Below are 16,321 nucleotides of genomic sequence, written 5' to 3'. Positions count from 1 at the left end.
TTGTAGTATAGTTTACTCTTTTTCACTGCCATTGTCTCTGTTTCAGTGGGTGTTCACTCTTTTTCATTGTCACTGCCATTGTCACTGTGTGTAAAAGTAATATAGTTTACTAATTTGTCCTGTACTTTTTTGTTCAATGTTGTAAATAGTGGTTAGGTATGAAGTGACTGATTGGGTTAGTGAAAATTGATTGGGTAGGGTCTGAGCAGAAAGATGGTCCATCTATTGTTTGCGTTGCTTTTTCTAGTTTCTTCAGCAATTTTCAGGTATCCCATTTCTTCAATTTTTGAATCTTTGATACTAGTTTACGTGTGTGAACTGCAATGCATTGATTGTTGGTGTTGCTGCAATGTTTGAATGTTTTGATGTAATTGCTAGGATAGCAATAACTCCGGTAAGGCTACCTACTTTGCTGCTTTTGTTCCTCTGGTCAATTGCTTGAGTCTTTTGGTCAATTATGTATATTAGAGTTGTAGGCAATTGATGAATACTAAAGAAATGAAGAGAAAATGCTTGACTCTTTCTCATCATGCTGATGACACTAGTTTGTAGGTTCAATATCCTTTAGACTTGATAACATCCCATATTTGTAGCCCATCAGAAGCATAAGGATAGTCCTCGATCAAAAGTCGAACTCCATGGGGAGCAGATGGATCCTTAACAGCAACTCCTCTAAAGGATCAAACCTTGCTTCATGAAGATTGGTTAGTCTTTCCACTAGGCTGCCATTTGTACTCAGAAACAACATTGCTAGCTTTAGAGCCTGGCCCATGCTACATGAAACTTGCTATCCCTTTCAAGAGTTCCATATCAAACTCGCTCATTTATTATTATCTTTTTCAAAATCTGCTACTTTCACCATTGCATGAGAATTTAAAAATTCACCACATTCATTGTTTTGATTGATGTTTAGCGTTTCTCCTCCTCCATCTCCATATCCACCTTTCCTTCAAAGCTTTGAGATTTTAGTTCATACTCTTTTGGTTGTCCTTTGTAAATACATCAGTTAACTTCTTTTTTTATTAACCATGTAACTCACCCCATCATATTTTAAGCATGTTCCATGTTCCAAGTTCCAATCCATTGATGAATAGCAAAGAGTAGTAACACCCTTTAGGGAGGGTAACTTCGTGTTTATCGCTCAACCACGAAGTAGCCTTTAGTTGTACCTACGAACTCTGTGGTAAAGAGCTAATTGCTCCAAGCATCTTGCTCATGCATGTTCATAAAATAGAAGGGCCTTACCATGAGCAAATTAAGCCAGGAGATAGGGTGATAAATAAAGAAGAAAAAGAAACAAGTTATTAAAGAAGCAGCAAAGACCCAGAATAAAATGAAACCAAACAAAACTAATCGTCCAACATTAGGTTCTCCAGTCACAATAACACTAATACCATTGCCAAAGAAAGTTGGAAAACATTGGTTTACTGAACTATATGGTCTAAATCCATATTCAATTCTCAGACCCCAGAAAGAAACTAAACACCGTCCTTTAAATGACACTATAAAATAGCTAACAGACCCTTCACCATTGTCCAATGTGATAAAGAAGGAACAACTCTACTCTTTCTTGGCCTGAAGCCCTTTTTTCTTCTTATGTCATTAATGACTTTTTATATGATGCATTCATGTGTTCCCCCGTTGTATGCACTTTGTGATTTCTTTTGTCTTTTTAATTTACTATCAAACACAAAACTACAGCTGAATCAGAACAAGAAACTGTTTCCAACACAAAAGACTAGAGCTGAATCCAAACAAACAGAAACAATCATGGCTAGAAATAAAAATAAATAAAATAAAATTAGATTGATGGAAAATTTGGGACTGCTATTCGTTTGTTGGCGAGACTGAGAATGAGGTGACAAAGTTAATTTCAGGCTTATTAGACCAGCCTGGGCTTTGAAATAGGCTAGGTGAGGCCTTAAGAATTGGTCCATAACAAGCGTTGGTCCCTAGGAGGTAAAAACCTTGATTTATTTTAAACACTAAATTGATCAAATTTACATTTTATAAAAACTAATTAAAAGTGTAAGTTTATAAAATTTGGCAAACAAGCCAAAGACTAGAGAAGGTAGGTATATAAGTGACTTACATACTAGGAAAAGATAATAAATTAATAAGTAATTATTGAGTCATTAAATTAACCTAGCTAATATTCTTATTAACCTAATTTTTATTTTGCTCAACTTCTTCTAACTAACCTAATAATATAAGGCTATGTTGAACTCGTTATTATTTTTATTTTGCTCAACTTCTTCTAACTAACCTAAAACTTGAATAAATAATGGACCTAAAATTTTCTCAATATTTGTGTTATTTATGTTGAATTTAAACCTGTTTAACTCCTTATTATTTAGAACCACAAATGTTGATAACTAAGTATTGTTTAATAAACTATTGTACCCAAAGATATATCACTGTCATTTTCTTTATTAAGTAAGTGGTAGCAAAGTACTGTGTCATATCTAGTCTTATATAGCAAGTAAAAAATTACTTGAAATATAGGTATGATAAGTGATGAGTTGAATGCAGATGTACTTGAAATATATATCCTTCGACTTTTCGTGTAGTGTGTCATTTTCGCTTCTTTCTTTAGTCTTAAGGTTTTGAGTGTCTCTTGCTGGAAGAGACGAGGTCCATGGGTCTGCTGAACTAGTAGGTGGGGGTGGTGGATGATTTGTTAGATTCATACTCTTTTCTCATTTTTAAAACTGTTTTGAAATTAGTATTACCAAAAAAAAAATCTTTTGTTTATATTATTCTTTAAACTTGTTTTACAAAATAGTTTAACAAAATCAAACAGACCTAAATGGTAAGTTTTCTTTTGTTTGTTTTGATGTTTGAAATTCTTTCAAGAGTAATAATATACAAATTATTATTTTTTTATTTCAAACATCCTACAAATATTTTTCATTTCTCTTTATCTTGGGTGTTTATTGAAGTGTTTAAAATAAAAAATGATTTGTGTATCATTATTTTTTCTTGTTCAAATTGAAAGAATCTAAAACTTTTATATCAAAATGGATAAGATTTGTAGCTTGAGACGATAATATTTATTTGTTCTGTTTTCATAATTTTATAGAACAAATGATCAGTAAAGTAGTGTAACAATATTTTTTTATTTTTTACTTTTAAGACTAGATATGACACAGTAATTTTTGGTTCCTCTGATCATGTTCATATCCACCCAAGCATGAGGGAAGTAAAGCGTTTGCTCAAGGCTCCCAAAATAACTAATTTGATCATTATTTTCTTACTTGTTGTCCACTGTAGCATAATCAATTAGAGAGAGAGAGAGAAGTCTATGTATCCATAATCAAGGTAGTAGCAGTAGTAGTAGGAACACCCAAACGGTAGAGTAGTGAATGAAATTAGGGAGAGGAGAGGACGAAGGGCTTGTCCTTTACAGATGTTAACCTCCTGCCCCTAGGATGTGCTGTAAAAAAAGGAGAGAAGAGATGGTGGGAGTGCCGTAAGAGAAGATTGTGAGGGAAGATGGTAGGTAGGTAATTTTACCAATGTTGGGGGATGAGATTTGGGGGTGAGACTAGAAACCCCCAACTAATTAAACTAGAGTCACTTTGGTTCAATTCTATATTTAATCTAAGCCACTTATGTATGACAGGCCACTTTTACTAGTAACAACACCTATTTTATTAAACTAATTAAGACACAATTTATTATCCTTTTAGTTATTCTAAGTACTAATATAATGTAAACAATTTATTCTAAGATTCCCATAAATAGACTTTCTCACGAATCGCATTTTTCGAATATAAAAAAATTTCTCCCTTACCAAATGCATCCTCAATGTTGAAAAATCTCTTTATTTCCCTTTCAAAGAAACACGTCAAAATGTGTCAATACAATTGTTTTTGGATTCAAGTGTGTACGTCAATACAATTGTTTACAGATGCATATGTTCTAGTTCCTGTACCCACTGATGAGGTTTCCTTAGTGGGGCAGATACTTCACACCTTCCTTGTTTGGTCAACACATATGGTCAAGTCTTTATCACAACAGATACTTTACTCTTACTATATGTTTCTTATTTTTAAATTAATTCATTCAGCGTGCCTCAAATCAGGCCATTTTACTTTGTTTAATGAACAGGTAGCTGTGTCTTCGGCAAAACCACTTCCAAAGCCCGATCCGGAGGTCGATGATCCACTTTATCTGATGACATTGACCATCTCAGAACTTTTCTTGAGGCCTTATCAGGTTACATGGGATGCCACCGTGTTCGGGGTCTTTAATCCAGATTTCCCACTCTACATAAAGCACAAAGACCTCTTCGAAATCGCACACGGTGGTCAATATCTCAGCATATCAGTGTTACAGTTGTGGATTCTGTAAGTCATTTTATATTACTTTTAATTACCTAAGTTATTGCTTTCAATTCATAAATATTTAACTTTGACTTAACATAAACAGGCATCTCACTGAAACATGTATGCGAGCGGGGAATTCTAATATCTATGGATTCCTCGAGCCACAGTCCATTCAGAGGTATGGGCAATCGCAGTTTGAGTCTAAAAGTTACATAAAGACTTGGATGCAGAGTTCAAAACGCGATGTCTATCTTGGAGCCTACCTAAATGGGTAAGTCACACAAAATAACTGAATTTAATTAATGTTTACTAATATACTAACCCATATTCGTCTCCGCTGCAGCGGACACTAGCAGATGGTGGTCATCCTGCCCAAGGAACACCTAATTGTCTGGTTTTGTTTATTGCATAACAGGCCAGACAACTACCTTAAGGGGATTATTAAGAGGCTAGTGTTCTTTTCAATACATTTTCATTGAAATACCTCAACGTACAACACCAGTTTTTAATTGTTACTCATTTGGAATAGTGCTTTAAAAGGTCTTGATGATGCTCCACAGCCTAAATCAAAGGCTCCTACTAGGTGGATTGTCGTCAAGGTACGTCATTTACATAAAACTTCCACTTATATATATTTCTTATGTGTCTAACACTAGTTGTTTAATTAATATCCAAATTTCATTATGTATTTAGTATAATAGACAAAAAGGAAGTACTGAGTGCGGCTACTATGTCATGCACTGGATGTCCACCATCATTTTAGGAACTTTTAGGAATAACTGGGAAGCGGTACGTTTATTTCAAACAAATTCAATTTTTTTATAATTTGTATTACATTATTAACTTATTATGATTTATTTCATCATGCAGTATTTTAACGATCCTAGACCAATGGAGCCAGAGAGATTAAAGGCGTTGCAGATCCAGTGGGCACAGTATTATCTCTGAGTTAAAGATCAGACCTAGGATTTATGGACATTAACTTTAGCTTAGTTTACTTTGGTTTAACATTTTTGACGTTTCCTATGTAATTTGAACATTGAATTCATTTGTTGATTGTTCTTTATGATAAATGAATTATTCGATGTTTATTATGATTAAAGCTGCTTGAAACCAAAATAAAATGTTTATTTGCTGTGAATTGGGTCTAAAATTGAATTTTACAGGTACAATTTTGGGTTTATTGTAAAAACATAAAGTTTATATAAAAAAAAACTTGAAAACAACATCGGTCATTAACAAAAATCGACGTTAATATAGTAAACAACATCGGTTATTTACAAAAACCGATGTCCACATGCAACTTAACATCGGTTATCATAGAAAACCGATGTTAACTTTTGTATATTAACATCAGTTATTTGTAAATAATCGATGTTATATACAAAGAACTACACCAAATAAGTGTATGCGTCATCAGCGTTGACATCAGTTTTCTAGAAAAACCGATGTTAATGTAATATATTAACGTCGGTTTTTGTCAATAACCGATGTTAATAAATTACATTAACATCAGATTTTCTAGAAAACCGATGTCAATATACAATATTAGCATCGGTTTTATTACAAAACCGATGTCAACGTTCATCATGCATTCACTTTTTTTGCTGTAGTTCATTGTGTTTAACATCGGGTATTTAGAAAACCGATGTTATTGTATGTATGTTAACATCGGTTTTCCAAAACCGATGTTAACAATGATACATTCAACATCGGCACTTTCAACATCGGTTTTAGAACCGATGTAGAATGCCCTAAATAACCAATGTTGAAAGTGTAATTTCTAATAGTAGTTATGTTGGCTACTCTCTAACATGGGTGTTTTTCTCTCTGGACCCACTTGTATGTACTGTGACAATAAGAGTGTCATCCAAATTGCTCATAATTTGGTCTTTCATGAGCACACAAAGCATATTGAAATTGATTATCATCTTACTCGTCATCATCTTCAACATGGCACCATTACTTTGCCTTTTGTTTCTTCAGCTATGCAAATTGTTGACTTGTTCACCAAATCTCATTCTATTAAACGTTTTCATTTTCTAACTAACAAACTCTCGATGCTTTGTGCTAATGCATCGTGAGTTTGAGGGGGGATGTTAGATAATATTAGATATATTAGCTAAGGATAGTTTTTTTATTTCATCATTTATATATAATGCTCTTTTGTGTCTTGTATTGTTCAGACCTTCCAATTGTTGATGTTATGAAACCCTAACCCTCTTTCTTCTTCTTGACTATGTTTCTTCTATTCTCTATGTTATCATTTTTATCTTAATTGTTAAAAATATAAACTAGTTTCTACATGTGTCACATATTCTCAATTTAGTTTCTCTATATAAAAAATTATTAAGTCATTCTATATATTATATATATATTACCGATTTGGTCCCTGTCATTGTTAATCCCTTTAAGTATTTTTAATTTAGTCTCTATTTGTAGGAACCCTTGATTTGATCCTGAAGAACACGCTACACATATAGAGACTAAATTAAGAAAGCACTACATATATATAAACCAAATTAAGAATGTGTAAGGAAATTAATAGTCAACATATGTCGACAAGAGCCAAATTGGTAATGTCACGTATAGTAACAAATTTTCTAATTCTTTTTTTACATATAAAGACCAAATTGAAAATTCGTGACATGTGTAGGGACCAAATTATATATTTAACATATCTTAATTAAACCTTTCCGATTAAACATACTTCTATTTGAATTATGATCCATTTATAATCGAAGTACTTGTGGATTTTGTTTCGGCGTGGTTTACTAGTAAGTCAACAATTTTAGAAAGCATGTGACCAAAAAATTTTGTTTGAGCACCAACCTTTTCTATTTACACTTTTCTTATTTGCTAAATATACTTTTTTTTTATTATTATCATAAATACTCTTTATACTAAAACTGCCCTTTATATAAAAAATGTACAAACCTCATTTTCTATACCCCATCTTATATGTCTAAACCTTTACCTATTTTCTCCCCCCCCTCCCCTTGTTTATCAAAAGTATTAGAATTTTGTGTGATCTATGATCAATTTCATCATATCCTTCAATGTCAACATTCTTTGTTATATTTAATTTTGATTGTAATTTCATTATATTTAGCAACATCAGTTATGCACAATGAGGAATCCTATTTTTTCGATCAATTGCAAAAAGTATTTTTCGGAACACTATATTCAATATTCTATAAAGTACTTTTTGGAATATTGATTATATTGTGTTCCAAAAAGTATTTCAAAAAGAACGATTATGTTCCAGAAAGTACTTAATAAACCAATATATGTGTGATATTGAATGAGTTTTAGTCTTGTTTTTGCATGTTTTTTTACATAATTTGTTGGCAAAACTCATGGAATTCTTTTAAGTGTGATGCAAACATGATAAAAGTTGAAAAAGCTAAGAAAAGCTCACAAAAAAGACTAAAAAAAAGAGAACTCTGATGAAGAGCACGATTATGTTCTTTAAGACAACAAACGTGCTCATTCCAACACACTCATGCTCTGATTTTCAAGAATTAGGAAACAATGTCAGATTTTTCAAGAACAGTCGTGCTCCTCATACCACGACCGTGCCCATCAAGAACACTCTTAGAACACCCTCATGATGGTCATTCTCCAAATTCCGCAATTGGGCTTTCAGTGGCGTTATTTTCTTGAACTACCATGCTCTTGTCCAACATGATTGTGCTCCCTTCCATGTTAGACACTCTAATTGTGTACTATAAGTAGAAGAGGGGGGGGGGGGGTAGGTATCCTTTGCTTTGTGTTATAAAATACAACTCTGAGGTTGTTTGCGCCTATGACGGGCTAAACTCCTCTGTTCTAGGATTATGATGTAATATGCAATTGAGTCCCAATTTTATCAATTCAATTTGTTCCCGAATTTGCTATTTAAACTCTTCTTATTTTTTAAATACCATTTTACTTTTTTTTAATATTTATTATCATTAATACTCTTTATACTAAAACAGCCTTTTATATAAAAAATGTACAAACATTATTTTCTATGCCCCATCTTATATCTCTAAACCTTTACCTATTTTCTTCCTCCTCCCTCTTTGTTTATCAAAAGTATTAGAATTTTTACCTTAGTTTCGTTGCATTACACTTCAATCTCGATACCGAGTGCGATCTATAATTAATTTCATTATATTCTTCAAGGTCAACAATCTTCGCTATATTTAATTTTGATTGTAGCCCACAACGTATTTAATTTCATTATATTCAGCCGCATCAATTGTGCACAACGAGGTATGCCATGAACCCTATATTTTCGATCAATTGTGGAAAGTATTTTTCGGAACACTATATTTAATATTTTGTAAAGTAGTTTTCGGAATAGTGATTATATTGTATTTCAGGAAGTATTTCAAAAAGAATTATTATGTTCTAGAAAATACTTTTCCATAATATTGAATAAGGATTTGAAATGTACTTTTTAAAAGAGTGATTATGTTCTAGAAGATACTTTTTAGAATTGATTTTCTTTTACTTTTTTTACTTTGCAATTGCTTTTTCTTCTTCTTTCATATTCATGTAATATTTAAGAAAAGTGTGAAATTGAAAGTTATATAGGTGAATTTAAATATAAAAAAGGTGAGTTGGAGTGTATTTAGTAAATAGAAAGTTAGTTAAATAGTAAAATCCTTAATGATATCATGAGACTTGATTGGGCCTTAATTCACCATTATTATTTATCCAACTTAGTGGTAGAAATATAAAGTTTAAAGAATTTTTTTAATCAACTAATAATAAATGTACAAGATAATAAGTTCTAAAAATAAATATTAAGTGAAATTGAGTGAAATTAATAAAAATGCAACTAATAATAAATGTACAAGATACTAAAAATAAATATTAATAAAAATATAATAACATTACAAATAATAAGTTCTAATCACATCAAAAAATTAAGTGAAATTGAGTGTAAAGTGAAGATTCCATATAGTTAGGGTTTGAATAATTTAAATCTCTAAAACTTATATATAACAAGTATTAATGAGTGGCATTTTTAAGACATTAGACTAACTTACTACCTGAGTAAGGGATACAAGATAATCAACAATAGCCTTGGTTTGGTAGGTGGACGGAGGTATCCACAAAAGTGGAGATACTATGTTACCCAAAGAATGATTTTGTCTTTACAAATTTCCCATTTCAAAATCTTTTTTTTTTCTTGCTCTTCCTTGTAAGAATCTACAAATTTTTCTCTTTAATGAATTTCTTTTTGCCACGAGATACAATTTAGAAAAAAGAACTTTTGAACCAAGATTTTGCAAGATATGTTATGGATCTAGGAGGCAAATATTCAACCAACCTTACTCATTGGAAAAATGGAGTAGCCATAGAGATTCATCGGGAAAATTATGAAATTTTACTGTGGTGTAAATTGCACAGAAAAGAAGAGAAATGTTACACATATGGGTCTTCTTTGCCTTTTAACAGAAATAAAGAATGAATAATGGCATGGAGTTTAAGCTCAAAACGTTACAGGTAGGTAGAGCTATGCATGTTGGAGAATTTTTTTTTTTGAGGTATTGGAAAAAATAAATTATCCAAGCACATTTTTGAATTTCAAGCTAAGATATCTTATATATGAAATCAACATGCTAATTGCTTTTCACCCCAAAAAAGTTGCTCTATTACTTGCCAGTCTTTCTGTGTGATCACATGTCCAATCTCATTAATTTAATAAAGGACTCAATTATATAATTGATTCTTTAATGGACAAAAAATAATAACGGAAATGTTTTAAACAATTAAAAGATTTTAATTTTTTAATAATTGACGAACTCAATTGAATTTTTAATTATAATTAAATGACGAATTATATAATTAAGCTATTAATAAAAATAATTTCTTTTAAAATAAAATAAAATTAAAGTATCAAAAAAAGATTTTTTTTATCCACAGAAATTAAATACTATATCAATCTATTGAGCTAGCTAGACGTCCTTACTAAAATTGTTTAATTTAACTAATATAATAATAACGAAAATAATCAGAGTTTCAAAGTCCACATTTATTTTTATTTAACTTTTTATGGTCGATTAAAATAAAAATTTGCTTCTTATTCTCTCTCTTGTATTGGTTTTGAACATTCATATCTATCACAAGCTTTACAAGTAACAGTAACCAAAGTATTTCCAAGCAATATAAACAAACATTAACTTTTTATATGATTACAAATGAATACATTATACATTTACTTTAGTGTACTGTGTACACAAGTGAGTGAAGTGACTCACCTTTTCACTTTTTCCTGCTTAGAAACAAACAATCCTCTTAGGTGCTTTTAATAATAAAGAACCTAATTAAAGTTTTTTTTTTAAATAATTAAAGTAAACGATTCAACTTTTTGATAATTAAAACATCCAATTAAATTTTTAATTATAACTAAAGAATTAATTGTATAATTAAGCCATTAATAAAAAGTTAATTTCTTTCAAAATAAAATAAAATTAAAGTACCAGAAGAATATAACAAACATAATCTAATATAATCAGAGTTTCAAAGTCCACACTGTTTTAAATTTTTATGGTCCATTAAATTAAAAATTTGCTTCTCTCTCTCATATTGGTTTTGAACATTCATCTGATCATCTCTATCACAACCTTTACAAGTAACAGTAACCAAAGTATTTCCAAGCAATATAAACAAACACTAACTTTTATATGATTACAAATGAATACATTATACATTTACTTTAGTGTACACAAGTGAGTGAAGTGACTCATCCTTTTCCGCTTAGAAACAAACAAACCTCTTGGATGCAATAATGCAAAAAGATGAGAAAGAGAAAAGGAAGAGGCTATTCACCTCTTTATTCTATTCTCTCTTCCCCCCAAAAGGTTAAAAAAATGACAAAACTAGTGGCCCTCATTCTGTCTGTCTAATAAACTAAATCTTGGTACCTGGCCCCAGAATCTTAGTTGGATTTCTCACAAAATACAAGTGCCAGGGTGGCTTCACCTAGGCATGTACAATAACTATATATTTTACCATCATTTTTCCATAAATGTAATGATGCACACATACCACAAAAGTCAGTTTTGTTTATGACCATTGTGGTAACTTGACCATACCATGATTCTTCACTTTCCATCAAGGAACTTTCAATTGTTAGGTTAAGTTGATGTAATGCATTGATATGTCCGCTGTCCATATCTATGTAGGGACAAAAGTGGTGCTTGTGTATGCTTGATTTGCAATTTGTACATCAACTCCAACATAACATATGATAACTACAATTAGCAAGACCTCAATACATCAATAAATGATATCTCAATAGATAAATCAGAGAAATTTATTATTCTAATGTAGAAATGTAGAATGCTGAGTGTCTTACTTACCAATGATCTTTTTGGCATAATTGAGTAGAGTTCTTACACAGAAATATCTCCCATGTTCATGATTCTGAGTTCCACATTCCTAAGATCACGAAGATGTTGTAAAATTTCTTGAATAAGATCTAATCCCTTGTCCCCTTTCCCCAAGGAGCTGATACAGTGCTTTAAAAACTCTCTATCTGCCTCTAGAGCTTGTAGTCTCTCATAAACATGGTCCACCTCTACTTTTACATCAAGTTTTTTCTTCTCTAATTGGACATTTTCATCTGAACTATTTTGCAAGGAAGTAAAATCTAACCCATTACTCATGACCCCGTTTTCTGCTTTTGTACACTTGGTTTTCCTTCCATCTTGATGCTTAGCATTTGCTAATCCATTTACATGAACAATGTAATCATTATGGTCTTGGTATCCATTTCCATTCTCTTCACAAAGATGTTCTATTGATTTAATACCATCAAAATACTCTTCTTCATAATTCAATGTAACAAGCTTTTCTTCCAGCATATTCAGTTGTTCTAGAATTAATAACCTCTCTTCCTCAAAGTTTTCCAATGACTCCTCCAAATATAAGACAGCATCTTCATGAGCATTCTGGTTGCTGAACTCTTGATGGGTATAATTACCATTTTTTTTCTTTAAGTCTCGACTCAAATCAATAGATAGTTCATCACTATCTAAAGCATTGCTACAAGAGGGAGAAGTTCTGCTTCTCATATGACTTTCTCTTCTTGACATCACCATTTCTCTAACCTCATATTCATGAACCTTTTTTCTATATATTTCAACCTCCTTTTCTAGCTCAAGTTTCTCTTTCTCCCTCTTTACCATAAGGTCATTCAAAAGCTGCAAAGCTTCCTGGTCATACTCAGATTGTTCTTCCATCATTCTCTCATACTGCAAAGCTTCCATCTGCATTGCTGCTTTCTCTTCCTGAAGCCTATTTATCACTGCCATTGTTTGATTTGCTGCTATTGCAGATGCACTCCTCTCTTCTTCTAGTTCTGCATATACAACATTTAAGGCCTCCCTTTCAGCTTTCAGTGCTGATTTCAACTTCTCAATTGTTAACTCACCACATTCTATATCACACATGACACTTCCTTCTAATGATTCTTCTGTTCCTGATTCTTTCCTTCCAAGCAGTTGTAGCCTCTTGCGTAGCTGATGCAGATTCTCTGCATAAGTGGGTGTATCAGCCATCAGGAACTGTTTCTTCTTCCATCTTATTAAGCTCCAAATATGATGCAAATGGTCATTTACAGTTTGCATATTCATAACAAGTGTCATTGTTTTAAATTCTTTAATTTCTTTGAATACCTAATTATATATTTTAAAATAAAAAATGAAGGAAAATGGTACAGCTTATAAATATTACAACTGTAATGAACTTGTGAAAGAAAAAAGAAAAACAGTTGAAGCTTACCACTATCATCTTGGATAGTAAAAGTAGTAGAGCTAGAAGGTGGGACTTCTTGTATTTGTTGACTCGAATCCTCAAGAATATCTTGATCTTGAGTTGAGACTTCTGCTTCTAATTCATCACCCCTCATTTGTGTTACACCTTCAGACACTGAAGGAACAGAAAAGTATTAGAACATGGTTTGCACAACCAAGAAAATAGAATAAAAATAAGAACTGACTAGAGTAGTAGACTTATATTGATGAATAAAAAATTGTCACCTTGAGGTACAACTGAACATAATTCCACATCTCTTCTTTTCATGTTTGCTTCAACATTACCATTGATGCTTGAGTCTTCAGTTGATTGAGCAAATTTCATATCTAGGTAGTTTTGCTCCAAATGTTCACTTCTTAACTCAAATCCATTGGCCTTGAACACCTTTGTACACCCTGGATCCGAAAACAGTGACACAGTATCCCCGGAAGTGTGCCAATTCTCAATAACAGGTGCAGACTCTGCACCAGAATTTATATCAAAATCCAAAACAACATCTTCATCCCCACTAAACCCATCATCCCCCACCTTATATCTATGTTGGTTTTCACTTTTTGTAGCAAAGGAGTCACCAAATTCAACAGGAATCAAAAAGCAATCATTACCATGAATGACAAATTCCAAATGTTTGGGTGGAATCTGCTCAGTGTTCTCACTAGTGCAAGAAACTTGATGAGTGGTCTCCTCACAAGGTTGATCATCCCGAGGGACATTCAAAGTTTCCTCTCTAGTTGGTTCTTCTTGCCCTTTCCCTATGCCCAAATCAAGCTTGTAATTTTCACCATACACAGTTTCTTTGCCACCATCACACATAGAACAAACACTAATGTCATCTGCCCCCTTTCCTCCTCCACCAGAACCCTCATTAACATAAAAAACCATGCTGTTTTCCCTGTTTTCTACAATGTTCTGTTCCTCTACAGGATGATCAAGCTCAAAATCATCTCTGTCATGATCTGAGTGATGATGTCCTTCATCAATCTCTGCCTCAACTCCACATTCAGTGATCGAATTCTGTTTCTGGGAATAATCCAAAACCCTCAAAGAAGGCTTGTCTCTAACAAAGTTGACACCACAGCAAGAACACTTCAAAGGCTCCACCCCAGTCTCAAGCACCTTGTTATTATCATCAGCATCATGTATCATACCCTTTTGCTGCATCCATGAAAAGAAGCCAAAGCTCTGAGACAAGTCCACAAAATTTTGGTGACATGAAGATGAGCAATCCTCACACATAGTTTCTGATTCAGCCAGTTTCCTATGATTCAAGCAGAAATCCAGTTTGGAAATCTCAAAAGCATGAGCTTCACACACAAGATCCCTGCAAGAGCCCTTGTTATTTTCAGGCTCTATGATGCGATCAATCCTTGTGCACCATATGCAGGGCCTTTTAAGGCCAAAGTAAATCACAAACTTCATGATCAGATAGGAAAAGAAGGAATTTAGAAGGAGGAGGAAAATCAGAATCCATTCAAGGATTGCATAGACAAGAACCAGGGTGATTTTATTGGTATTTGTAAGCAACATGGTTGCAAATTTGTTGGTAGCCATGGAAACCTTGTTGTTGATATGTACAAAGAAAAGTTACACAGGAAAAGAGATTTTTTTTTTTTTTTTTTATCAAACTGCAACCTACGAAGGGAGACAGAGAGCAAGATGGGAATTTTAAGACAATATGACAAAATTGTGTAATGTGTATAGTGAATGAGAGAGAATAGAGCAGAAGTAGAGAGCAATAATGGTTTTATTTAGAGTGAGAAAGGTTGCATGAATAGAAATGTGCTTAGAGTCAAAGAATTTTATTTTATTTTCTAACATTATCCTGAAATTTGTGTTTTGGGATCAAAATGGCACTTATGCTAGGGAGTGCATAAAGTGGTTCAGGACCACTGATGATTTTCTTTTATAGAGCTTGGTTTCTGTAAGATTGTTTTCATCAGTTTTTTCAAATTCCTGAGTCCTAAACAAGTTTGGTGAAACGAGAAAATTGTATTTTGATCTCTTTTTTCTTTGTACATTTTCAAACATAACAAAGAAATTAAGAGATGTAATTAATAATTTTATTTATATTAATTTCACTATTATTTTTTTCTTCTAAAAACATGAAAAAACACACTGTCGTGCATGTCGGTTCTTATATATATAGAACCATCCATATTTGAGATTTAATTTAAAAAAGTTATATGATATTAAATCTTAATCATCTATATTTGATTATATGATTCAGATTTAATCTTCTACTTTTATATAAGATATTTTTTTTTCATATAATTTCTTAACATTAAATCTTGACCTTCTAGTTATATGATCCAGATCTAATCATCTCTCTCATATAACTTTCACTCATAAAATATAAATAACTTAGTAATAAACATTATTAAAAATTTATTAATTACTTGTATGAATACATAATTTAAAATATAATTTTTTTTATTTTATTATTAACACTTGAAATAATTGTTACGATCAATATATATATATTTTAGCATGAATTAACATTAGTAGGCTATAATATAAGTTAAATTTCAGTTAAATAAAGAAACAAACTAAAATTAGTATTTTAAAAAAAATCATACTTTGGATTCTACTTAAAAAAACTATCCCGTATATATATTCATATCAATTTATAAATGAAAACTAAAATTTGTTCTGATAACTTTAGTCTTCCATTCACATCATATCCTGCCAATACTTCCCCAAACAAAGGACGGATTATGTCCAAGCATGGAGTCCATAACATTCACATCTAGAAAATATTTAGATTTGGAGACTCTTGCGGCAAGTGTGTTAGGATTGGACAAGAAATTCCAAACATGTTTGCTAATTGCTAAATTTGAGGAGTGAAGGTGCCTAAATCCCATTCCTCTAACTTCCTTCCGGAGAGACATCCTCTCCCAAGATAGCCACTGAATATCTAAACTTTGTTTTTGGACGAAGGATTTAAAATTTTTTAAAAAATTTAAATATACAACATTTTAATTCTCTTGATTTAATTTTTTTTATTTTGTAAATATTTTATTTGAAGGAAGTAATTCAAATTCTTATATTTTGAATTTCTTGTTTGAATAAAGTAATTCAATTTCAATGAAATTCAAATTTTCATTTTTAAATATTTATTTAAAAATTAAAATTTTAATATTGAATAAAAATAAATATTAGTCATTTTTAAATAG

At 31.7% G+C, this 16,321-nt stretch overlaps 1 protein-coding gene across 2 annotated transcripts; it reads right to left on the bottom strand.

Moving 5' to 3' along the window:
• Positions 1-10,993: 10,993 nt before the first annotated feature.
• Positions 10,994-14,998, bottom strand: LOC100794710 (myosin-binding protein 3). Of its 2 annotated transcripts, XM_006587188.4 has the most exons (5): positions 13,754-14,998; positions 13,373-13,609; positions 13,116-13,262; positions 11,693-12,867; positions 10,994-11,584 (listed from the first exon to the last, which is right to left on the bottom strand). In XM_006587188.4, exons 1-4 carry the CDS (start codon positions 14,697-14,699, stop codon positions 11,726-11,728), a joined length of 2,472 nt encoding a protein of 823 aa, XP_006587251.1. In that variant the 5' UTR covers positions 14,700-14,998; the 3' UTR covers positions 10,994-11,584; positions 11,693-11,725. The 2 variants fall into 2 exon arrangements, with proteins under 2 accessions (XP_006587251.1, XP_003533115.1); XM_003533067.5 differs by having other exon boundaries at positions 13,373-14,997.
• Positions 14,999-16,321: the final 1,323 nt, after the last annotated feature.

Source organism: Glycine max, chromosome 9 (assembly GCF_000004515.6).
Source record: "Glycine max cultivar Williams 82 chromosome 9, Glycine_max_v4.0, whole genome shotgun sequence".
NCBI lineage: Eukaryota > Viridiplantae > Streptophyta > Magnoliopsida > Fabales > Fabaceae > Glycine > Glycine max.
This window is presented reverse-complemented; position numbering and strand designations above follow the sequence as displayed.

Bases quoted from the DNA above. Each gene is read 5' to 3' on its own strand.
- LOC100794710 (XM_003533067.5), bottom strand. From the start codon at position 14,699: ATGGCTACCAACAAATTTGCAACCATGTTGCTTACAAATACCAATAAA. The intron at 13,263-13,372 runs GTGACAATTTTT...CTGTTCCTTCAG, and splicing joins ATGTTCAGTTGTACCTCAAG to TGTCTGAAGGTGTAACACAA. The intron at 12,868-13,115 runs GTAAGCTTCAAC...CCACTTATGCAG, and splicing joins TACTATCCAAGATGATAGTG to AGAATCTGCATCAGCTACGC.